The 27,107-nt window shown below is 33.5% G+C and overlaps 1 protein-coding gene across 2 annotated transcripts in view; it reads right to left on the bottom strand.

Annotated features, from left to right (window-relative positions):
• The window catches only part of LOC6638215 (Krueppel-like factor luna), a 125,284-nt gene extending 110,700 nt beyond the window's left edge, over positions 1-14,584 (bottom strand). For both annotated transcript variants that reach the window (XM_023176586.2, XM_047009463.1), the window contains exon 1: positions 14,391-14,584. In XM_023176586.2, coding sequence (XP_023032354.1) covers positions 14,391-14,492 — 102 coding nt within the window. In that variant the 5' untranslated portion in view covers positions 14,493-14,584. The remainder of the gene's footprint in view (positions 1-14,390) is intronic.
• Positions 14,585-27,107: the final 12,523 nt, after the last annotated feature.

Raw genomic sequence — 27,107 nt, 5'->3', positions numbered from 1 at the left:
ATTATCATATAAACATCAATTGGTGTTTAGAGCAAAGGCACCAGGCAGCAGGCAGAGCCAGTCAGCAGGCACTAGGCAGCAGCAGCATTCAGCATGTTATTGATTGGCCATTGAGTTGAAATCGAAGTGGAATCGAAGTCAAAGGAAAAAAAAAAAGAAAAGCAAAAGAAATTGAAATGAAATTTAACGTAAATAAAAACATTTTTTCTGCCTTTCTGCCCTTTCATCTGCTCTAACCCACAGTTTGTCTCTCTCACATTCTAGTCTCTGTGTCTCTTTCTCTCTCTTTTCTTGGTTGAAATGAAAAAATTTAATTTATAACTGTAAATACACTTTAAGAAATTAATGGCAAAGTAAAGATCTAACAAAGTATTGATCTCTAATTAAGTGCCAGTTGGCAAATCTACTCAAAGGGATATAAAAAAGTGAACGAAAAGTGTTTCAAACATTTACTTCAAAAAGTTTCTCAATGATCTGAAGATCTAATAAAATCCTTAGAAGATCTTCTATTAGAACTGAAGTAAGTACTAGAAGAAAATTAGTTATATTTGAAATCATAAAATAAATAGACTTGTAAATGTTAACAAATGATCTTCTAAAGTAAAGAAAATCTCAGTTTTCAAAGTTTTTTGTTTATAATTCCAAACTTGTTTAGACAGCTCTAAATGTATATTGTATACTGTATATATTAAATATATATGAATGGCCGTTTAAAACAAATATTACAATCATTAAGCCCAAAAATTTGCTAAGAGTAAGTTGTTTCCCTAAAAAAATTAAATGGGCTTTTTTGCTTCTTAACTTTTTTTGGAATCCTAATTCTAACTCAATCATCAAAATATTTACTCTCAAAATCTAACAGGGTCTAATTTCTCAGACTTCATTCAATTTATTTCTTTTATTTGATAGTTCAATATGTTGCTAGCTAAATTGAATACACAATAAAATGTCTCAATTGAGTCTGAAAAACTTCCGAAAACAATTTTCAGGGTATTTGAAACTTTCTTGAAGTAGCAATGTAATTGTCGTTCTCTTCGATTTTATGTCATGTGAATCGAATTACATAGAGGCACTTGATATAAATTATTGCCCCTTTATAAGAAATATGCTTGACTCTTTTTTCAAAGTGTAGATATTGGTTTTCTTATGCTACCCTCAATTGGTCAGCCCCCTTAATTTTTTTTCTGCTTCTGTCTTCAAAAGATTTTTCTTTTTTTTTTGTCCTATAACTCAATTCAATGCTTTCGGAAATGTAATGGATAAAAAAAAAGCATAAAAGAAAAGGAATGAGTAAAACTCTGGCAGAGAGATAAATCAAACAACAAAAATACGTACTGAAAATAAGACCAGAAATTACTTGTAATCAATTTGTCATATAATAATAAGTTCTGAAAATAACTTAGTTGCTTTTGCCATGAAATTTTTTTTTGTTATGTTTTTTTTTCTGCTTAGTCACTTCTGAATTGTCGATAGCCTTTCGAGGGGGGGATTCGCGGGTAGTTTGAACCTTGAAATGAGGCAAGTTCTTTGTCTCTCTCAACTGGCAACATTTATCATCTTGAATGTGCATAATATTCATATACATATAAATATATATACATGTTTTTGATAAAGTCAATATGCATACTTATACTTATCATGTTTTTCATTCTGAGAAAGAGACCAAGTGAAAGAGATTCCTTTCTTCCTCTGTGTATTTGTGTTCTTTTGTACTGCCTTTTATCACTAAACATTCCTTTTTAGCTGCAGCCTCCATCAATCATTATCATCATTTCCATTTCCAATTCATTCCTCCAGCTTGTATTTAAATAATTCCTTTTCAATTCAGTACGAAAATAAAAAGAATGAAAAAAAAAGAACGAAATAAACTGCCTCTTTGCCTTTTGCCATTATTATTATTAGCTCTCTGCCATGGAGAGAAGACAGAGGAAGAGAGCAACTGACTCTAAGCCAGTTTGATAAATTACTTAAAGGCACAAATCTCTTTTAGATATTTTCTGATGTATTAAATTTAAACAAGAAAAATTATAAAAACAAAAGCCCCAAACTGGCATTTACAATTTTATCCCCTATTTAATGGAGGGGGGAGAACGAATTAGTTAAGTTTTACTATTCGAAACTATTTTAGTTAATTTTTATGGTTATTGATAGACTTTCGAATGCTAAAGAAAACAATTTATTATTATTCAATTGCTAAAATAATTTCCAAGAATTTGTATAAGAACAAATTTCATTGGTAAAGTTTATTTTATTTATCACTTACGAAATGATAGTTGAATTTAATAGTTCACTTTTGCATACAGCATTTGGCCCATTCCTAGCATTCTAATTGAGGCTAAAAGTGACTGGATTTATTTCTTTCTTATTCGTTTTTATTCTATTTTTTTCTATAATTGGTTGGGTAACCCTCGTATGTCAAGAATTTCTCTTTATACAATTTATTTAATGCAATTTGTTGAAGAACTTTCTCGTCAATTGATGCACTTAGGCCTATGGAATGGAAGCTAGTCGAAGAAATAAAAGAGAGAAGAGGAGAAGGGAGGCGAAATGTATTTTGTAGGGTGTGTAAATTGATTTCAGGGCTTGCCTTCTCTCACGCCTTTTTGAAAGACAACAACAAAAGCAATAACAGCGGCAGCAGAAGCAGCAGCTGTCGGACAGTGTGAAATAACTCAAAATCATCTGGGTAGGCATGGTGGGGGGACGACAACGACGATCCCAAAATGGAAAAAAAAAAAAAAACCCAACACTAACAGCAAACACAACTCAAACATCAAGGGGTGCCCACTGTCTGTCTCAAATGCATTCCCATTGCTTGTTATATGAGCCGAAAACTGTTTGAATGGATGATTAACATATATGGATGGGTCTTTGGACTGGAGGATTGAGCACTGGAATCTGCTCTTTGGGATGGGCACAAAACAACAGAAAAAAAAATATACGAAATATATAAAAAAAAAAATGAAAAACAATTTTTCTCTGTCTCTCCCTTAGTTGTTTTGCGAAACACACAACGAAATAAGTTTCAAAATTGATATGAAATGATTCAGTGTGTCCAGCGTCACACTGTTTTTTTTTTTTTCATTTTTATCAGCCTTCAGAGGAAACGACAATCCTCTCACACAAGTATAATGTTAAGGCACGCCCAGTCCATTTCATATACATATATCGAATCCAATCCAATCGAAAGTAGAAACACAGGCGGGCGTCATTCGACAATTGTAAACATCAACAGAAAATAAACATCTATGGGCCACATATGTAAGCAGGCGTCTGTAGGGCAAGGGTCCTGATCCCTTTTATGGCCCAATGTGTCAACTAAACGAAATTGCTTTTGTATAAACTAAGACAACACACACACTCACACATATATAACAATAGAGAAAGTTAAAAAGAGAGAGAAAGGCTCATGTCCTTATCATTTGCTCTTGGAATTAGCTGCTGGAACATTTTCTTACAGTTGGCGCCATTTTTGTGGCCTTATCACACTTATCAGACCAGAACAGCAACGAAAATAAGGGCTAAGGCAAATTTATGTGAGAAAGAGACAAAGTGTGAGTGAGTGAAAGGGCAAGAGAGAGTGGTAGATGTGGCGAGTGCGTGGGCAGAAGGGAACATCTAATTAGTGCTACATTTCGGTGACCAACTGCTTTCATATTGAGGCTTAACACACACAACGCATACAATACCAAAAAATTTGACATACATTTGCCAACTCTAAGGGTAGCGAAAACCAACCCCCTCTCTACCTCACTCCCCCAACGAACGCACACACACAGACACAGACACACTCATGGCACACTCGTTTAGAATTCCAAGTAAATACACACTTCCTCATAGAAGTAATAGCAGCTCTAGAGAGATAGAGAGAGGGGAAGGAGTGGTCACATTCGCCGTTGTCGTGCTGGTGGTGGTAGCGAGCGTGTGTGCAAAAATTAAACAAAATAGCAAGTGTGCGCAAAAAATGTTTAAAATACCAAAAACTCAAATTCACCCTCAAAAAAACAACAAAGAAAATAAAAGGGGCGCAGAGAAATAGGAATAATGCCAACAGACAGTTGCTTGAGGTGGCCGGGGGCCCATTTTGAAAAAGTATGGTTGGGGGGAGGGGAATTGGTGTGGTTGGGGTAAGCAAATAAATATGTACACTTTTGAGGGTTGTTGTTTCATTCTAAATGTCTCCGTCTGATAGTCTTTTTGGTCCTTGTGAAATACTCTTACACACAAAATGCATTAGTCGACCTTATATGTATGTGTATATATGATAATCCGTAGACGATATTTGAATAATTCATGAAAAACTCACACAAAAAATAAATAAATAATGTATTCGTAACTAGGACTCAAATTTATCATGATTATATTTCGTTTCCAATGCCAGTTAGACATTATCAAAAGTTGAGATCATTTTTCGCTGACACTAGCAGATATTTATGCAGTTGATCTTAATAATCATTAATGGGTTTAGTTTGCCCGAAAAAAAAAACTGAAAAGTCTTGCAACATAAATATTACTTAAGTGGACATGGAAATTAGTGAGAAGTTTTTGTTTATTGGAAGATTTGAGGAACTTTTGACCTCAAGGCGTCTTAATAAAAATTGTAATCAAAAAAGTTCGTTATGTAACTAAGGAATCTTACAACTAAAGAAGGAGTCCTTAGTTTGATTCATCAGTTTACCATTACCATTTATACCATTTACATGTATCTATGAAGAAAAACAGGAATCTATGATTTACTAGAAATTAAACAGTTTGCTTCATATCCTTGCGAGAAATTCTACTTTAAACTACTTCACAATTGAAAAATATTTGAATGTTTCTAGAGCATCAAACAGTCGTATGGTTGTAAGCAAAATCATTTACTTTTATTGCCAGCTTTCATGTCATTTCAAGTCTGTTGGCTGTGTTTACTTGAAGAAATGGAAAACAATTTGTACCTATTGCTGCTGTTCCACTTTTGTATTTGTATATTTGTATTTGCGTTTGTAAATTTACATAAAAATATCTAAAATGAAACAATGAAATAATGTGCAATTGGCCATGGCCAAAATGGCCAAAAATGAAATTGTCTTACACTCAAATGAATATTGCCAAAAAATCGAGGCACGTGGCATGAGTTTTGCTAGATTTGAGTTTGAGTTTTGTGTTGGGGTCTAGGTCTAGGTCTGGGTCTGGGGTCTGTGAATCTGAGTCTGAATGTGGGCTTGGTCATCTGCCGAGCTAAGCATTATTAAAAAAGGATTAGTTTTGGCAGTCGTAAAAAGTGTTTTTTATGGCTAGATGAAATTTTCCTCTACCCAAACAACCAATAAAGATTAATTTCGGCCATAAAACGCAGCAGCAATAAAAAACAACAAGTAAAAACAAAAAAAGAGGAAAGAAAAAAAAAATCAATCAAGGCTTAGGCCAATTTTTATTGAGAAGCCAACTTTAATGCCTGGAGATGGTGACTTAAATCGTTAGAAGAAGTAAGTATAGCATAGAGATAGAGAGTTGAGAGGAAATTAAGAATCAACCCACACAAACACACACACACACACACACACACACACACACAAACGCAGCACAGATCAGACTCCTCCACATAAAAGATTAGCAAACAGAGCAAAAGGCAACTCCTTAACAAGGCTTCGCTCCTAGGCAACGCATAACAAGGCAATTCTAGAAGAGAAGGGGTTAGGGAGCACACAATCACACATACACACACACATTTATACACAACTGTAATTAATACGAAACATATCCACTCATTACCAAGAGACTTTATCAACCGTCTCACATCTTTGAGTAACGAGGACGAACGACAACATTGACTGCTGATGGAGCTGCCTTCCCTCCATCCATCCTCACCGACATCGACATCCTCTCGGTGCCTCTCTCTCTCTCTCTCTCTCGCTCTCTCTCTCTCGATGTGTGTCTGTGCCTTCGCCATCAGAGCATCTCGCAACCATTCACAAAGGAGATGCCAACTTGATGTATGAGTCTAATAAATACAAATTTATCAGCCACTAACCGAAGCATATATAATTGTACAACCAATTAGAGTAAGGATATAATTCAAACTCAAAAGGCCAAAATAAGAAAGACAGACATCAGACATCCGACATCAGACACATCAGACATTCGTTTTGGTTAGTTTTTCCTTCATTCTTTTGATCAAGAAAAAAAAAACCTAATCAAGATTTATACAAGTTTTTATATGTATGTATATACACACACACATACACCATATACACATTTGTACTTGTATCGGAGAGTTGCAATTCAACTCAATTATCTGAAAATTTAAAAGAGTCAAACAACTTTTGCCCTTTCTCTGTGCGTTTTCATTGTGGAGGAAAACTTTTGCGAATTATGTATGACCCCAACAGCTGTTTTATATACATTTCTTTTTTTATTTAAAAGGGTGTCATATGCTGCTAATTGCGGGCTCTTTTACTCACCCTTTGCCCACCTCCCTCTACCTCATGCATAAATATATATATTCATATGTCTTATGTGTGTGTGTGTGTGCATAGCCAATTAAAGTAATTACAGTGGTTCTACAAATGCAAATAATTCGGCAAAAAAAATAACATTAAATTAAGCAGGAGAAATAAATATGGCTTAAGGGGTAGAAAAATGTGCACGGTGAGAAAAACAGGGCTTATTTCCATATGCTGATTTATAAAATTTGTTGATACTTAAATAGGAATTGTTAGAAAAAAGAGTCCAAGCTGTAATAAAACAGGTTAAAAATAAGGATGAAGTCGTAGTGATCTAAGTTTGTTTTTATCATTGCAATTGGCAATAAAATTATGCTTAAATTTAACAGATTTTTAACTTATCGCATCAGTTTTATACTTTTAATAGGATTAGAAACTGAAAATTTGTTATAACCAAGATTGATTTTCAGATTGAGCGTTTCTATTGCATCTTTATGATATAGTAGCTCTATCTAGATAAAAAGCAGCCACAAACATGTCAAAAATGAAGAAGTTGTTATTCGAAAACTATATTCTCGACCCACAGATTCATAGTCTCATAATATATTAGTTGAATCTGCTATAACATATAGAAGAACAAGAACAAATATACAGGAAATCGATTGTTAAAACGTTTCAAACACTTTGTCATCTAACTAAAGTTGATTAAAACATGTTGAAATTGTGAGAAGGTTTAGAATTCAAGACGAATAAACTTCTAAATTTGGAAGTTGTCTAAAACAGAATATTTTCAGAAAGTACGAAAAGGTAGTTTAATGTTTAATAATCTCGTTTGTCATATAGGCAACCCAAAGTAATCAATCCTTACATATTATATCATAAAATTGCCATCAAAATTTCTGTAGAAAATGTGTGTTTTGCGAAGAAGTTTATTTTGTCCAAAGAAAAGTTACCTAACCTGGGTCTAATCAGACATAGACTTAGCCCACCCCAAGCGAATATCTTAATTTAAACGCAAGTTGCACTAACTTTTAGTTGCATGCAGCTGCTGCGTGTGTCTATGCTGTGGTGTGAGTGTGTGTGTGAATGAGTGTGTGTGGCACAAAGTTTAACCAAGTGTAAGCCACAGAAGCAGCAGAAACCGCAAAAGCCCAGAGATTCAGGCATATCATAAAGTTGCACGTAACCAGCAGATGGAGATGGAAATGGAAATGGAGTTGCAAGGGAAGGTGGTGGAGCAGAAGAAGAGATGGAGATGGAGATGGAGATGGAGATGGAGATGGAGATGGTGGAGATGGAGTTGGAGCTGGAACTGGTTCGGCGTCTGTCACATAGTTAAATGTGAGCTAGCACCGCAGCAGTGCCACATATTATGCGCATAAATCCAGCCAAAAAATGTGTGCATGTGTGTGTGTGTGTATGTGAGTCCAACACAAAAACTATAAAAGGACACACATAGAATCCTCTCCTCCTTGGTTGCTTGCCTTCATCTCCTGCGAATGTGAGAGCGCGCGCATTTGATGATTAATTGCAGCCAAGATGATAAATGATTGAGGGTAATAGGAGTAGCAAACGGCAGTCACTATGTGTGTGTGTGTGTGTATGTGTGTGGGTTGGGATGAGGGTGAGGTTGCGGAGGACATATGAGGGCGATTCACACAGAGCAGGGCTGGGCTCTTTCTTTCCCTCCTCTTCTCGCCTTCTTTCTATTTAAGGCTTAGTACTGCCTGGCCCGCACGTTTTGATGCCGGGCCCTGTTCTCGCATAGCATATTTTCAGCAATTGCACGTATTTGGGATTGCTTTTTGTTGCTCCTCCATCTTGTCCTCTCTTCGTATTCCTCCTCCTACTACTCCTCAGTTTCTTCCATTTCGTTCATTCTGCTAGCTATGCTATTTTTCACCAAAAAAAAAAAAAGAACCCCCCCAAGTAACAACAGAGACTAGATAACTTGGACTATGACAAAGTTCTAATGCCCTTAATCATTCGCATTTGCATTTAAGGTAAAGGCTCTTAGTTGACCGATTTACTTCTAGATTTGAAGATGGAATAATAAGACCGCAGTTGGTCATGTACTTTCATACATATATGTACATATGTATATAATCTAGTGATAGCAATTGTAGTTAGTTAGGTAGATAATCGATTTGGTTACTGACATGCCTAGAAAGTAGTGAAAAACTCTTAGCTTATGGCTGTAGATTATTAAATTTTGATCAATGATCAGAAGACTTCATTACTTCTATACTAAAATTACTAAAGATATGATTTAAATTAAAGTTTTTGCATTAAAAAATCATTTTTTATAGTTTATCTTGGGTTTTAAGCCAACAACAGAGTAAATTTAGACCTTGTTTGCATAACCTTTTTATGATTTTCATACTTAAATGACCAACCTCGTCTGACAAATTAATATATAGTAAATATATTAGGCTATAAAAAGTAAATGATGACTAATACTAATAGAAATAATAAAAACAGGTTTGTATCATTCTAATCGAAAACTCATTATATTCACATCTATTTAATGCATTTTAAGATGGAAAACACTAATGCATTAAACTATTTTATAAGATTTAAAAGTGCTAAATTTAGTTTATAGCATTGAGATACCTTAATAAAGTTTTATACAATTAAATGAATAATTAATAGATAATTATTCAGAGACTTATATTAGTAGACAGAAAAGTAATAAACATATTTATTACCAAAGAAAGGAATAACAAATATTTATATTCAAATATTATAGGCAGATTTATGTTTTCATAATCATTAAATAAAACTTTCTGCATTCCTCGTGTAACTTTTTAGCCGTTAAAGGGTATCAAATAAACCGAAACAAGAACAAAAAGAGGAAAAACTGCGTCGCGTCGCTTTCGTTTAGGGCCAAAGGACTGAGACTAGTCAATGAAGATGGAGTATAGAAGTAGGGCGTTTCTGGAGTGGGTGTGGCCCTTGGCTTATTAGGTGTTCGGTGCGTATGTGTGTGTGTGTGTGTCCCTGCCCTCTCCTTTTTCTAGCCTTCTGCTATTTTTTGGTACGTGCCATTTTTGGGTTTTTTCTGTGACTGTTTTCCTTTTTTTCCATTCCTCCACCACTCCTCGCCCTTGTCGTCATGTGTGTGTTAAATGTTAACTGCTGATTGCATATTGTTTGTCTGACTGTATAACGAGAGAGTGATGGTGTGAGTGAGTTGAGGGTTTTTGTCTGCGTGTGTGTGTGTGTGTGTGCGTGTATCAAGAGGAGGAGGTGTGGCATATTGAGGTAAGGTGATGATATATTGTAATTCATTTATTTATAAATTTAGAACCGGCTTAATTTAAAGCGATTTATACATTATAACTAAAATCGCCAAACCACAAAAACCTCAGAGCTAAAATCTACCCAAAATGAAAATGAACACAAAAACTAAAATGCATAGACTAAAATCCGATTATATGGCAAATTGGAAACCAATAAGCATAAACCAAACAAAATGAATATGAAAGAAAAATATATATATTCCATATATGTATATATGTATGTACATACATGTATTTGAATGGCAAATTGAAATTGAAACTCTATGTGTGGGGGTGGTGGAAAGTGGGGAAGGGAGAAATAAAATTAAGAGTTGTATTTGTTTTTGTTAAGCAAATTTCTTTTCTTTCTCGACTTTTCTCCTCTTCCTCTCTCGGTGTCTCTCACTTTATTCTGGGTCTGCTTAAATTGTTTTGCCAGCTTAGATAAACATATGCAGATGATGAAGAGGATATATCTCCCACTTCCACTTCCCCACCTTCCCCCTTTTGTATTTTTGGTTTATTTGTCTTTTGTGCCACTGTAAAAACAACAAGAACAACGACAAATTGAGCTACAACAGCTGTTTAAATTGTAGGAGTTGGTGGAGAGAGTGGGGCAAGGGACACAAGTGTTTCATCATCATCATCATTATCATTATCATCATCATCAAGTGAGTGTGACGGTACCCCAAAAAATTTACGCATCATAACAATAACATAATGTTGGAAGTACCCCGCCCCAACCATACCATCCGTCTCAACCCCCACCATCCGCACTTTCCCTTCCTATTCCTGTTTTCTTCATCATCAAGACAGAGAGAAAAACGCATCGGAAGTCAACGGAAATAAGCAAAAACATCCGCAAGTTCTAATTACAAAGACATTTGCTTTCAGGGCATTCAAAAGGCTAAGAGAGAGGGGTAAGTGGGTGAAGGTATAAATTGGGGGTTTTTCTGGAAGGAGAGCTGAGAGAGAAATTTGACTAACTTGAACGTCAACTTACCTGTCACAAACTTTTATTTAATGCTGCAATTTAAAGTTTTTAACCCCAAAGCTGAGTACAACAACAAAAAATACAAAGAAAAAGAAAACGAAAAAGAAAAGCAAAATACCAAAACGTCGCGACGATTCGCCTCGACTTTTTGTCAAGGCAAAATACGGCAACAACAACAACAGCGAGCGGAAAAAAAGTTATGCACAAAAATTTTTGTTGTTGTTGTTGCTGTTGCTGTTGTTATTGTACTCGAGTTCAATTAAAACTTTTTAAGTTGTGCAAATTAAACACAAGTGGATTGCTGCAGCATCTCAGACTCAAATTCAAACTCAACCTCAGACTGTGACTCCAACTCTATGGAATTCAGACGCAGCTTCCACTTCAACTCAGACTCGGAGACTCGTGCGATTGAATTCCCATTTCAATGTACAAATTACAAATTGAAGAAGGCAAATGTTAAACGACATTCTTAATAAGAAACATTATGATCCCACCAAGTAACTTTAACATGGAAGTAGAAAGAAATAAGCAAAGCAAGGGGTGAAGTAGGCAGTTGAACAGAATATCAAAATAAAAACATAAATTGAAAAGAACTTTGGAACTATGTCTTATTAATTCTACTACTAAAAGTTTGGAAAACTTTTGAAGCTCACATGATATGACATTGTACTCCGATCTGAGGTGAGTGAGGAATGCTATATACTACTTTATAGGACACCATTGTTGTATAAAAGTCATTTGACAAAGTTATTTAATTTCATTTAGCACGTAAACTCTTGATACTAGAATTATGTATTACGTAACATATGCAACGATAACCTTAGTCGCCAAGACTAGAAATGAAAAATTCATAGGCTTACTAAGTCACCTTATATACAAAATGCAGAGAGAAACAGATCTTAAAGATTAAAAATGATTTTCATATAATTTTTCTTAAGAAAGAAGCTCAAAAGTTTCTAGTTTAACTTCCATTAAATGGAATCGGACACTAAAACCATTGAAATAAATAGTCGGTGACTAATTTTAAGCAGCTTTGAGACTTTAAGAACATAATATGTAGTTGAAAATACATAAACTAATTTCGCCTTTTGAAACAAATTCTATTCATTGTAAATAATTTATACCTACTCTGTCTGCAAATGAAAATCTCAACTGTTTTTGACCATGATAACTTTTCTCAGTTGAAACCAATTGAATCATTGAAATTCGATTATAGATATTTTCTTGCTAAATAATTTCCTCTTCTCTTTCTCATTCATTTACAAAAAAAAAAAAAAAGAAAAAACTTTCAAGGCATGTGCAGGTTGACGTCATTTTATTTTTAAGTTTCTTTTCTATTTGTCTTATTTATTTATGATAAAAAACAAAACTTGCTACCAAACTTGTACCCAATAGAACTAAGGCATAGCAAAAGTATTTTATCTAAAAGGCTTTAAGCGACTTTAGCTGCGGTTTTTTTTTCTTTGTTTTTTTTTTTTTGTGGGTTGCGTAATCATTTTGACTAACTAAACGCATAAAGAAATGCGCTCGAGAGCATAATCAAAACAGAGAAACAAAATCGAAAGTGCCTTATATATATTAAGTATTTCTTTTTTGTTGTATTTTTTTTTTTTATTGCCACATTTCAAGGTGAACATTTTTTTTATTTTTATGGTTGCTACTTTCCAGTTTACCTGCTGCTAAAATTAAAATGCAAAACAAAAAAAGAAATGAAGTAAGTAAGTTGTCGCAACGACTTTGGTATGCCATGCACTAAGTGAAACAACTAAAGAGCAAATTGATATGAACGTTTATAATTAAATTGTATGAACTTAAGCGACACTACCAGCAAAACGGACAATTGAAATTTTCTGCATCATATATTAAACGAAATTTCCACGCATATCTTAGCCTTTTTTTATGGAATTTCTATGAAATTTAATTGGCATTTAGATATTTCTAAGAAATGTAGGTGTAACAAATTTAATTGCGATACGGCATACTTTCATTAAGGAGACTGAAATAGATTGCGTCTTTATACATTCCATTAACCAAATTTGATGAATGTAGGTCTTTTGTAGGTGTAGGTCTTGGCTATATCGACTTGACTGTTAATACTGATCATACACATACAAAAACATAAACTATGGGCTCTGTATTATTCGTATTCCTTACTTCTTAGAGTCTTTTATATACCCTTTGTACCCTATGAGTGCATGGTACAACAAAAATAACAAACTTTTGATAAGCAAATTGTGTGTGCGCATGGAGAGAGAGAGCAAACATTCTGACAAACATATGTATGGGCATACGGATATATACATATAGTAGGTATAGGTATAGGTTTCTACACTATATATACCTACACATGTAGTATGTATGTCTATATAAATTTCTACAATTTGCGAAAATATAGATGCCGGCCATAAATAAGCAGCAGCGCCGCCGTCGGTTATCATCGCAGAGCATACATTATAATATATGTATGCAAATATATATTTATATATGTATATACATATAGCAATTTTATTTTATTTTCAGTTTTTGCAAACATTTTGATACATTTGTGTGTTGTTATTCGCTTTCTTTCTTTCATTCTGTTTTAGTCTGTTTTAATTCTCTTTTGTCTCACATTCAGCTTTGGCTCTTATCATAGCAGCTGATTGGTTCAGTTTTGTTTTTTGCCTTTTTGGCCAGCTTATCAGTACGAATGAACGTACGGACAGACAGGCTGACCGCCGGAGGGGGGGGGCGGCAAATAAGACGAATGCCTTTTTTATTTTTGGGCCTTCATCCCGGCATCAAACTCAAGACCAAGATAAGGCCAAGAAGAGGCAAAAGACAGCAGTGCAAATATATCAGCTACCGTTTAATGCCCCCCACATGCTATTGTTCAATACCCTGTAATCGAATTTGATAGCGAGTATTTTGTCTACCCCATGAGAAATGGAGTTTAGTCTGTCAATACCTAGAGCTATAATTAATATGCTTGGAGTGTAATATCAAAGAGCTAAAACTCGGGCTCTAAAACCAACCTACATGAATATATCATTGTTGTTTTAGTTAATTGTTATATATATTTCAAAGTTTTTAACTCACAACTTGTTCAACTAAAGTCTACAGGGCATTTTCTAATTCAACATGCGTATTATTATTCTAATTTTCTTGATTATTTCAACAAAAAATTTTCACACCTTTCAATTGTTGATTATTGAGGCTGTTTGCTACATTATTTATTTATTTTTGGTCTAAATTCAGCAACACAACATTGTTGCTAGCCATTAACTTAGATTTTTCTATTTATTTTAATACAATTTTTTTTTGGTTTTTTTCATTTTCTGTTTGATTGAAATTTCAAGTATTTCTAAACAAATAATTTTGTGTGCAATTCTAGAAATGAATTTTTGTTTCATTTCCATAACTAAAAATAGGCCAAGAATAAATGGTGGAAATATGAGACTTATTGGCAAAAAATATTAAATCGAAGATTTATGTTAATTTGTTATTACACAATTACACAACAGAAATTGCTCCTTAAATGTAAAGTACTTAAAAATGTTGTACAGCTTGGGGAAATAAATCTTAGGATGTGAAATAAATCTCATTTTTGGATATCTTATTTTAAAATATGTATATAATTGTGGTGATTGTAGATGCATTTAAAAATGGAATGAACATTCGTAAAGATAAATATTTGTCTATTAATCTTACCTGTTGCCATTGATCCTCAATCGATGGCTGTGATGAGAAATAGCCTGTGGCGCAGATGCGTTCCAATTCGCTAAATATATTCCCACTTGGTAAAATATCCATCTCAAAATCGTCGTTATCCTCCGCTTCGTGATGATCAAAAAACTCTAAGGACTCCGTGATGAGGCCGTTTATTTGTTTCTTTTGATAATATTAATATTTATGTATATATATATATATATATAGGAAATTATTCAATATATATATGTTGTTATTTTTCTTATTTGGCTAAACACTTTAATTATTATTTTTTTTTTTCTTAATTTTGATTCAACTGAATTTGATTTTCAAATGGATTTCAATGCCAGCCAATTGACTTGACATGGTAACACACACGCGAAGGGGGATTAGGGGAGGACAATATACATACATTCAAATATATATATATATATCTGTTGGTATATATATTAGGTATAGATATATTTATATATAGATTTAACACTTATTTTGTTGCACACTTGTTAATTTTTATTTTTTTTTTTTTATTTCAATTTGCTTTGGTTTTGCTTATAATTTTTATTTTTTTTTTTTTCGTTATATTCAGCACGTTTTTGTTATTTCTTTTGGCTGTTTCAGCTGCAAAGAGAGAAAAAAATGGAGAAAAATTAATTAAAAGAAACATTAATTACAATTTATTTAACCCAATTTTATACCCTATTAAGCATTTCGATTAACCGTAAGAGGGGTATATTGAGGTACTGGAAATTATAGAAGATGGCAAAGAATTTCCAACTCTTGATAAACATAATAAATCAATCTAAATTATGAATGTGTTGGTTATATTTCTGAATATCTTAAGAATCCTTCTGAAATATAGAAATTCCTTTAGAAACATTTTTGTTATTACGTAGAAGTCAACATAGTAAGTGAGAGACAATTCAACAGCGATTTTAAATCGGCACCACGAATTGACCATTAGCCCAATAAATGGTCAGTTGAGGTTGAAGCCCCTCCATAGTGGGTAGCAGCAGCAGAATTGTGTTACCAACAAATGTGCGGGTTGAATCCTCAACTCTCTATTGTATGCCATGCAGCAGTTGTGTTCTAGCCACGGGGGGTGCCAATGACCCAAAAAATAAAAAAAAAATGGCCAAAATGTAAATGGTGACACCAAGAGGCATACCCAGGTTTAGTTGAGAGTAAACTAAATCAATTTGCCATTTTTATACAATCCAAAAACAATCTCTATTTCACTAATATACTTTCCATACTTTTGGTTGATCGTTAATAAAACTTATTAAGGGGTATCTTAAGATCGTCTTTCGTCTACTTGGTGAACGGATGTTTTTCTTATTTGTTTTTGCCAATTCATCTTCATAAACTATTAAACATTTTTCCCACATTTTTACCCCTCTCTCTCTTGCTTCCAAAAAAAAAAAAATTTCTCTTCATTATTCATATTGGTCAACACTTTTCACTCAAAGCCAAACTCAGTTTTTTTTTTGTTGTTGTGTTTTTTCTTTTTTTTTGGTTTTTCGTTTTTTGGGTCAGTAACCTTATATCCAAAATATATTGTATGTTGACTGTGTATGTTGAGAGACATAAAACTCAGTTTCGGTTTGCCGGGACTTCAGCCTGTTTTTCTAAGCCAGCCAACAACAACAACAACAATTCGGTTCGGCTTGGTTCGACTCGGTTTCTTCCCCTTTCAAAAAAATTATTTTTACTACCTGTTTTTCGTTTTGCCTCTTTTCGTGTTAACTGAAACTTGAATTTTTTTTTTTTTTTTTGGTTGTGTTTTTGTTTTTTTGGTACAGTTTTGTTGTTGTTTTTGTTGCTAGTTGTCAGGCCTCTAAATTAGAACTTTGGCAATGCATTTTTTCATTACATTTCAGCTTGAGTAACCACATAAGTAAGGGAAACATATAGAGTGAAAGAGAAAGAGAGAGGGATGCGGGTGCTAAGAGGCAGATACTGAGGGAGAGAGGGGACTACAACGAATCACAGACTTTAGCCACAGTCAATGGCATTTTTATGTTCTTGACTTTTTTTCCTTCATCTTTTTCATTTCCAATTGTCTGGTCTGGGGTCTGCTATATCATTTTTTTCCTTGCTCTCTGTTTTTTTTCTGTCTGGCTTATTGATTTTCCACTAGAATTTTCTTTTCCTTCTTTCAGTTTTTTTTTTGTGTTTTTCTTTTTTTTTTTGGAACCTTTTCCTGTTTTATTGTTGTTGCTGTTGCTGAGATGTCTCCCCAAGCAGCCGTTTTCAGTTTTCAGTATTGTTACAAAATTTTATCGCTTTGACGTTTTTACAACAAGTTTTTTTTTTGTTTTTTGTTATAATAGTAGAAACAGGCGAGCGGTCGTTCAGTCGGTCGCAGGTCATATGTGGGCGGGAGGTGAATGGAAGGGACAACGAGAGGGAGTACAGTTTTTTTTTCCAGTTGACCATTGGCCGGCAAGTCGATGAGGGCAACGGCTTGACTTGGCTTGGTTTTTAATAACAAAAAGGGTTTGCCAAACCATGAAATGAGGGTTAGGTTACATGCTTGGAAACATGACACGTTCTTCATCTGTATGTGTATGTACATACATGCACGTACACTGTGAGAAAATATGCTTTGAAAACTTCAAACATTCTATAACGGGAACTAAATTCAATGCTGGTCGATAAAGTAAAAGTTTTTCATAAATGTTTTTCAACTGAATATACTTTATTTTGCTTGCAATATTCATAAATAAAATATATTCAATATCTGTCATAACTTAAGAGTTAAAAGTTTGGGAAAATTTTGAGTCTGCTTCTCGTTTTTCTATTTCTTAATTTCTATTTACTTTAAATAAACTTAATAAAACTAACATACTTTACATTCAAAAATCTCTTAGGGTTCGAGACTTTCAATTTTAAAACACCATTTAAAAAATATGTTCACCTTAAGTATGTACTTATACGTTTAAATATTATTCAAATGATGATTTAATGTAAATTTAAAAAATTTTTAAAATTGCTTCAAAAGGTAATAAACGACCTCTTAAATTTTTAAATGTTTTACACAAACAATTAGCAAACTTAAGCAATTTTTAACGCCAAAACAAAAAAACTTTCATTCTTAATCATAAAAAAACAATTAATTTAAATTGAATTCAGTTTAATTTTTGATTTCCGCTTTTCTTCAAGTGTTTACAAAATGATTGAACTTTGAGTTGGCTTATTTTTTATTTATGTTTTAATAATTTCATTTTCTTTATGCGCTGTTTTTTTGTGACTGGTTTTGTTCTAATTAACTCTTAACCCAGTTTTTTTTTTTCTTGTTTCCATTTTCAGTTTTATTTTTTTTGTGTTTTTTTGCAGCTGCTTATGCATTACCTGGGCTACTACTTAAAGACTAACCGCCCACATGAGAAGCAACAGACAAAAAAAAAACCCACACGGTGTCGATGATGAAGATGAAGATGGAGCGCTGATGATGCAGCTGAGGTAAAGGCTTTAGCTTTAGGTAATTTTCACAATGTAGCTACAAAAACAACAACAACAACAACATTTCATTTATGGATTGCATCAAGTCGATGCTGAAGGCGGAGGCCGAGGCAGACACACGTAAAGATACTTTACTCGAAATACCCTTCAATCAACAACTTAACGCTCCACGTCGCGAGCCCTCTGCCCCATGCTCGCTCTTTTGCCCCAACTATCATAGTCATTCCCCTTTTTCATCGTCATAAAACAGGGTCGGTTTAAATTAATAAAGAAATACGTGCACATACATATGTCTTTAAGGTCGTGATTTTCTTAAATTGAATTTAGTTATGAGTTTAGATACTTTGGAATCTAACTGGTTAAATCTAAATCTAACTAAATGAAATAACGAAAATGTAAGTTAGATAAGTCTTTCATTTCAATTTTAGAGAATTTGCATTTACGTGGCGACGTTAATGTTTTCCTATAGAAAAAGGATGCTAAAATTTCAATCAAAACTCGTTAGATTTATAAATTGTTTCCTAAGACTACATACATTTGACTAAAATTCATTCTTTTAAAACGAATTATCTTTTAAAGGTCTCAAGATACGATTTCCGCGAACTAAATAACAAAATTTCAACTGCAGAATCAATCTCTGAAACATTAAAAATAAATAACATGAAATACCATTTCGATATAAGTACATGTATTCAAGACAATTAAGTTCAGAAAATTTTATAATATTTAGAAGAGCAACTAAATTAACAAAATTTAGTATATAAATTTCCAATTCAATTCAGAAGAAATTTTCCTTGATTTTTGAACCTTTTGTGATCAAATGTTTCTTCAAAAAAGATTCGACAAGAGACTGCACAATTTAAACATATCTTTTATATATTTCTTATAAATAAACAATTAACTGAATAAAACTCTTTTGAAATTTAGAACAAATTCCCAATTTTAAGTCTGTAAAGAGCAATCTGACATTTCGGTAGGTTTGTCAATGTAAGAATATGTAGGCAAGGTCAGTTATTTGGCTGTTAGTTTTGTTAGTGCGAAAATCAAAAAGATTTATATCCATATAGGGGTCCCTCTTGTTAAGGAGACCGCTCCTGTGAACTGCTGGCCTACGTGCGTTTTAATTTTCTCTTCTTCCTTCAACTCTGCAGGGCTCTGCGGCTTGGCGTGTGTGTGTGTGTTTAGAATGTGTGTGTGTGTGTATGTATGTGCTGTTGTGTTGTTGGTCTTTGGAATTTAAAGGCTAAGAAAGCGCAACAGCAGCAACGGCAGCCACAGTCGCAGTAGATGAAGGGCTCGCCTGTGTTTTGAGTTGTTGTTGTTCCATATCAAAACCAGAGAACGACCTTAACGGTGGCTCAAACTCAGACACACACAGGCAAACACACAACCGACAGACAGAGCAAAAGAGTGGCAAACAGAGAGTGAGTGAGAAAGAAAGAGGTAGAGGAACAATAGAGGCAACCAAAGTCAAGTCAAGTCAGTCCCAGTTCCAGACCCAGTACAAGTCAAACGTAAAACGTCATCAACACACAGCCCAAAGGCCTGCATCTTTTTTTTTTTCGTTTTGCTTTTTGTGTTTTTTCCCCTTTTGTATATTTTGTTTTTGTTTTTGGGTTTCTCTTCCCCCTTCAGCTCCCCATATCATGACTTGAACTTGATTTGGTTTTTGAGTTTTGGGTTTTCGTTTTGTGGTTGTTGCTGCTGCTTGCTCCTACGCACGAAAAAATTCAACTCTTTTTTCAGATTTTTCCTAATATTTCCTGCTCGCCAAGCACTCTATACGATGGGAGACCAGAAAAGGGGGGCGATTCAGGTGTAGGTCGGGAGCCAAGGGGGTATACCGGGGGCAAACAAATCAACACTTTGTTCATTTCACACGTGAATTGTTTTAAAATAAAATTGGAATGGAAAATAGGAAGAAAATTTCTATCAGAATGTTTATGCGTGTGTGTGTGTGTATGTGTGTAGAGGGAAAAATTTTTGTATTCTATTTTTAGTTTGAGATAATTTCATTGTTTATGTTAGATTTTCCAGAGGGAAAAGAAGAGAGAGGATTCTCTACTAAGGAATTTTGCCTTCCATTCTTTATTGTTCTTATTGACTTAACCACTAAAAATCTCAATAAAATTGATCCACTAAAATGTGTGTGGAAATTCTCTAAAAATGAGAATTTCTAATACTAACGAAAGGTTTAAAAGTAAAAAGTGGATTGTTGTTAGTCTAATTCATAAGACACTGTTCATTATTTGACTATCATTCATTTATGTATATAGATTTTTCTATTTCATACCAAAATCCATAAAGACAAAAGCAAAAGATAGAAAAAATATGTCACAAGCAGACAGAAACCGAAAATGTGGAATTCTCTTTTAAGTTGTTACTTTTATTCGAAATAGTTTCTAGTTATTTTTAGTTGATCTGTTTATAAGCAAAACAAAAGGAAAAACTGTATGGAAAAAATGTTATTTATGTACCTATTTCATTTTTATTTTTGGGTGAGATACCCAAAGTCAAATAAATATTAATAAAGGCCAAAAAAACATAAATTAGGCGACTTATTTTTGGATTCAGTCTCTTTGTCTCTGCCATTCCAACTCCCCCCACCCCTACCCATGCCACTGGCCGTGTTCATTGCTGTCCTGTTTATGTGCGATCTGCTTATTTCCTCAACATGTGTTCAATTTTAATTGGTATCGGGCGAAGGGGTCGATTGTGGTTTGCGCGGGCTGCTAGACAATTGGAATTGAAACCGTTCATAAATTAAAGGGAATTTCAATATGTTTCAATTGAATTAGAAATTAAATATTATGAATAAGAAAAGCAAGAAAGAAAAACAAACACGCGTAAACACATTTTATTTTCTATTCGTTGAATTTAACACGATTCCAGATGGAAATTCAAGTAACAAGTGCAACGACGTCGTCGAGCTCTCTATGAATCAACTTACACGTTTGATACGTGATTCAAATGGAACAAAGAAATTTGCACAAAAATATATAATTTAGTAATAATTTACAAAAAAAAAAAAACTATATAAACAAATTGCATTCGCACAACTGAAAATCAAAAAGTTTACGGCTAATGAGTGTGAGTGTGTGTGTGTGTATTGCTTTTCATTCTTTTTAGCTAGAATTTGTTGAGTTACTCACAAAGTCACAGTCTGCGAGTTTTAGCGGTTGGTGTAAGTAGGGCCGGGGGGAGGGCCAATCAGGTGGTTAGAGGTGTCTATAAATGATTCACCTTTTTTTGAATTTCATTTTTTCGAACTTAAAACGGAAATCAAATGTTATGTATACAAAATCACATAAATAACTCTGAGCTTAGTGAGTTTTAGCTAAATATTTAAGTGGTCTTGAGGGCAAATTGTAAAATAGAAAAATCTTTAAAAAATCACTCACAACTAACAGAAAAAAAACTCTGAAATTATTGCTGTTTTATGCCAACTTAAAAACTTAAACAAAATTTCATAAACTTTTGGTTTAAACTTCATTTTTCACTTGTTAATGTCAAATGTCAATAAATGTCAAAAGATCACAAAAATTAATTCTATATACTGTCAGCTTAACTTTTCAAAACTAAAGTAAAGAATTTCCAAAACAAAAGTTTATCAGTCTAAATAGTTTAATGAAATTCCCTAATTATCTATAAATTTTCCCCTCTATTTTCTTAGCTTAATTCTAAATGTTCGTTTTGTAAGTTTATATCATATTTTTGCTAACCAAGTTTTAAAGAGATATCTTATCGTCTTTTCAACTCTCTAAGCAAATGGCAAAACACTATAAAAAAAAAAATAACTTGTTATTTCCAATGAAATCACTTTTGCCTTTTATGCTAAAACTGTAAAGTGTAAAACTTTTTACGATTTCAACTTATCAGTTATATAGAATTCAAATGACATATATTTCACTTAGGGCAGAACGCCATAAAAAAAACTAAAACTGACTTTTGTCTAGGAAATATTCAGTCATTAATTGTTTTTTTTTTTCCTTCATTTATTGCATTAATTCTAGATAAATATTTCACTTGTTGTCTCTTTACCTTGTTTACTTATTGATGATTAACCAAATTGAAATATTGAAGACGTTTAGTTCCTTTAGCTCTATTATTATTATTGTTAACCGTTTAATTGTGTTTTGACTACTGATCAAGAAAATGTGTGTTGTTCCTTTTTGGCGTTCAATTTGAAATTATGTTGTTGCTGTTGTTGTGTGTGTCAAGTGACGAAATGTTATTGATATCGGCTGAACGTTGTTATATATGGTATATCGCTTGCATTTCCGACCTTCAATCCAATCCAATTCCAATCTATTCCAAATTCTAAGTAGACTTTTCTTGCTCTCTATTTGTGTGTGTTTTTTGCGCTGCTTTTGGTTTTGAGTTGCTTTTTTTGAGGGGGAAAATGGAGGGGAGTTTGGCTTGGGTTTTCGATTGCACTTTTTATTATAACTCTTTTGCCTTTTTGCCAAGAAAAACTTGTTTACACACTCGGCCAGTGCATATGCACACACACATGTCGCACATACAAACACACAAACACACACACAGTCACGCGGAACGACGACGGTGACGACGATGTTGTTGTTGCTGTTGTTGTTGTTGATGATGATGATGACGACGACGCGACGCCGGCTTCTATTAACGGCAGCAATATGTTGCAACAACAACAATAACAGCAGCGAAAAAGAGCGGCTAAAACCGAAGAACAAGATATTTTTCTTCTTTTAGCAGCAAAAACCGGCAAAACAAAAAAAAAGTCGTAAGAATTTTTCTCCTTTACTTAATATTTTGCACAATTTGTTTAGTGATTAAATTTTTTTGGCATTTTCACTTTTGTTGGTTGTGTGAATTTTCTTGGCCGTTGTTTTTGTTGTTATTATCAAGTAGCCGGCTTTTGAGTTGAGGGGAGAATTTAGCACTTGTTTCTTTTTGGGTTTAACTCCAGTTGTTGGTATTGTTGTTGTTATTAACTTGGCCTTTATCAGCAATAGAGAAACATGATTGTTGTTGTCGATGTTGTCATCTACTGTTTTCTTATCAGAAGAGACTTCGGCATATTGTTTACACTAAAACAAACACATACACAGAGACACAGACGATGTTGGTCATTTGTTGTTAAACAAAATCTCTCTCTCTCTCTCTTTTTGGCTCTCTCTCACACACACAAACACTTTGCTTTGTATATATTTCCCCTAAAAATTAGGTAAACAATTTTTATACCATTCTTATTACTTTAAAAAAGTAGAATAATGTATTAAGAGAGTGTGAGTTGGTTTTTTTTTTTTTTGTTTAGTTATTTTTGTTTGAGAATTCACAAAATTCTGTTAGAGAGGGAGTACACGCGCGTTATTCATGCGTTTCGCTCGACGTCTGAATTGCGACTGCCAACCACGAATACAACAGCCCTCGCATCCAGCAGATACAGATACACACATACACACACACACAGATACTTACACTGCTGCGACTCACGAATAGCGTAGACGCCGAAGCCCGCTCGCTCTCTTTATACAATTCTTATTTCTTGAACATATTTTTGAAAAAGGACTTACAAACAAAAATTCAAAAAAAAATTTTAGAATTTAAAATGTAGTCAATACTTTCTTGCCATTTAATTAGAGTTTAGTTTATCTACTTGGGAGTTAACAGCAAATACTTTCAATTTAACAGCAATCTAACAGAGTATAATATCTTGTTGCCAAATCAAATGCAATTGCACATTAAGATACAATTCACTTTGATAAACTTCTCAATAAATTGTAGAATTTGAAAAGTAATATTAAAAATTGACCAAGAAATGAATATATTTTCAGTTATTAATTTTTTTCAATCACTGAATATTCCAAATTGAAATTGATAATGAACGAAAATCCAACCATACTTTTATGTAAAATCTATAAAAATCTATATAGCAGATTTGTTTAGTGGATTTTATAGTGCAAAAAAGTAATATTAACAATATGAAAAGTATTTTTCAAGTATAAGCGTTATAAAATCCGTCATTTTAATATTCTGGTATGAGCTGCAATCTTATAAACTTTAACACAGGAAATAATAAAGGTAGAGACAGCTTTTCCAGTTCAGAAAGCAAATAATAATAAAAAAATTTTCAAAAAAAAACATTCTGACAGCATTTCTTAAATGGATTGCTAAAATTATCTTAGAAATGTCAAAACTATTATAAATATAATGTTTTTCCTGTCTTTCGCACCGAAATCCTCTAGATGTCAGGACCTAGATCTTGCAGCAAATTGGAAAAATTTTTATGGAATATTTTATATCAAAAATTATGTAATGCATTTATTTAAAACTGTGTGCAACATTTTTCTTTTCTCTATTGGGTCTATCTTAATTATTTTTAATCTTTTTCACTTAACATTTCATGGTACAACAACTTTTTACATCTACTGTAAGCTAACAGCGATGTTAAGGCAGGCCGCTACCAAACAAACTGACTGTATAAGAGAAATTCGAATTTCAATTTGAATTGATATAAGACTTCTGTTTAGTTTAACATTTTATCATTCAATGATAAAACAAACACAATGAATAAAAAAATTATTAAGAAAGAAAATCAAAAACCCTGATATTAATATTTTGGTAAATTTTCTTTATTTATAATTTATTTTTATTTGTGATTTCATTGCAAAATTGAACTAAAAAATTAATCAGTAAAATTTATGGTTAAACTCTGACTCTTATACAAGTGCAAGTAAATTTACGATATTCAATGCTGTTAACTGAAAGACATTTTTCTTTGGCCAGTTTTGCTTTGGCCATTTAACATTAAATTGATTAAAGAACAATTCATATTTATATACTAAAACATTTTTTTGATTTATAATAAAAATATTAAAGAAAAATGTTCAAAGTCTGTTTGAAATATTCGCTATAGACTGAATTCTTTATAATTATATAATTTTTATTGGCATCTAAATAAATGAGAATGTTTTTTTTCCATAGGACGAGTCACAGAATTTCGTTAGCCTGTTGTCCATTTAATTGTGGACTTAAAATATTTAATAAACTAAATAAACTACAAATACAAAAATAAATTAATAAGTAAACAAATAAATAAGTGCAGAAATAGTAAAAATATTGACTTTGATGATAAACTTTAGTTAAATATAATATTCATATAAATGAGTTCTACCATATGTTTTACTTCTCTTACGTAATTTTGAAATTTGATACACCGTTACACAACTTTAACAGACTTTTCTATATGATCATATAAGTTTGTTTATCTCTAACGCCTATCCTAACAAGTTTTTAATCAAAAAAAAGAGAAAGATCATGTAAAAAACATACACAATAGAAAAATTTGACCGAGAAATTTACCTAAGATAGATTTAATTTCAATTTAATTAATATATATGTATGTAAATGTAATCTTCACAAAGCAAAAGACTTTAGAAATTGACTATATAGATTATAGGGCACGTTAAACCATATGTTTAATGCTTTGCAATTTCATTTCCTTTCCATCTAATTGTTTTGTGTGTAAGCAATTAAACCACCTGAGTGGCCACTTTTAGCCTAAATATATATATAGAGAGAGTATATATATGTAGCTTCCCCTCTCTTCTTCTGTAAGTCTATTTGTCTCCATCCCTTTCACATTAATTAAGGCCACAATTCTCAGGTTTCGTTGGAGACGCCATAAATTTCCATTAGAATTGCACAAATGTCACATTAGACGCTATCAAAGCGCAATTTGTGCAGCGTCCACACTAAATCAATAAGCCAAAAACTTGCCAAACTCCAAAACCCCAAGGATATACACAGAGTTGTATATACATATACATATATACCTACTTATAAGTAGATATGGATATAGATATGGTGGATAAGGCATGCCTTGTCTTGACTTGCAACAGATGCACTCACTTAGTTTGCTAGTTGAAGTCAAATGAAGTCTCGATGTACAATTCAGAAACCTTCATGCAAATATCATAAATTGTAACGCGCTTTAGCAGTAACATTTACATAATTACAATTAATCGGCGACATTTAGTCGGCCCGAGTGGCAACTTGGGTTCCAGTTTATGCTCCAATCAATATTAATAACCATTGCAATGCCCCACCGCCGACGTCGCCTCTCACTCCCTCTCTCTCTCTCTCTATCTCTCTCTCTCTCTCTTTGTGTATCCTCTCGCTTATGTCTGTCCGCCAATAATGGACAATTTGGCGCGCCAATGCTTGGAGTCCTTATATGGCCCTGGAATTGTTGTGAGTAGGTGGTGACTGAGTGGGAGTGTGTGTGTGTGAAAGAGAGAGGGAGGGAGGGAGGGACTGGCACATAAACTGTGCCATTTACGGATTTGTGTGTGACTTCCTCTTTGGCTCTACTCTCCTCTCCTTGGGCCACACTTGCCACTTGCATATAGCGCCCACAAGATGTCAAATTGTCAACGCACCTTTAGCTTACCTTAGCCAAATCTCTTCCTCACTCCCCTCAATTCTCTACGGCCCCCCTCTCTCATATGCCCCTCCCGTTTCCATTTATTGTTGCTAGTTTATTTGCAATTATGCCAACTGCCAGCTGCCTCTACATTATATGGTTGTCATAATTTTGCATCAACACTGGCAGCAGGCAGAAGGTAGCCAAAGGGGGAGGCGTATAGAAGATTGAAGAGACAAAGGGCTGCGGGCTACCTAACGGTGGGGGGAATGGAGGTGGCTTGAATCTGCGAGGGTGTGTAGCAAATGTTGGCCCTGGGCAGGCGCAAAGTTCATGGCGTATACGCAATATGATTATCAATTATTGAACTATACCACCGACATCACCCACATTGTCTCACGCTCCAACCTTACCTCCCCCCAAAACACATACCCTTCCGCTCCATCATCTATCTGTGTATGTGTGCGTTGCTGCATGTGTGTGTGTAGTGTGTGACAGGAAGTTTATAAATATTTAAGCAAGTGTTTTGACTATGTTTTTGGTTAATTTGCCTGTTATTGTTAAGTGATTAAAATTGATTGCCCCCTCCGGACAAGTGGCATGGAGAGAGGCAAATGTGATGGGGGGAAACAGTAAGAGAAATAAGTTTAAAGTGTTGGATAATTTATCAAACAAATTGGATAATGTTAGTTAGGATCAAGTGTTTGAAATTTGCATAACACACATAAATAGAGATTGTTACTAATGCATTCCATATTATTTGAAGGATGTGAGATAAATAACATTAAAGGATGTCTTAATCTAGTAAATTGTCTCTGTTTTTCCTAATTTAACTAACCAAAATTGTTTGCCAT

This window comes from Drosophila willistoni (genome assembly GCF_018902025.1).
Source record: "Drosophila willistoni isolate 14030-0811.24 chromosome 2L unlocalized genomic scaffold, UCI_dwil_1.1 Seg139, whole genome shotgun sequence".
NCBI lineage: Eukaryota > Metazoa > Arthropoda > Insecta > Diptera > Drosophilidae > Drosophila > Drosophila willistoni.
The sequence above is the reverse complement of the archived record's forward strand: the minus strand, read 5'-3'. Positions and strand labels throughout refer to the sequence as shown.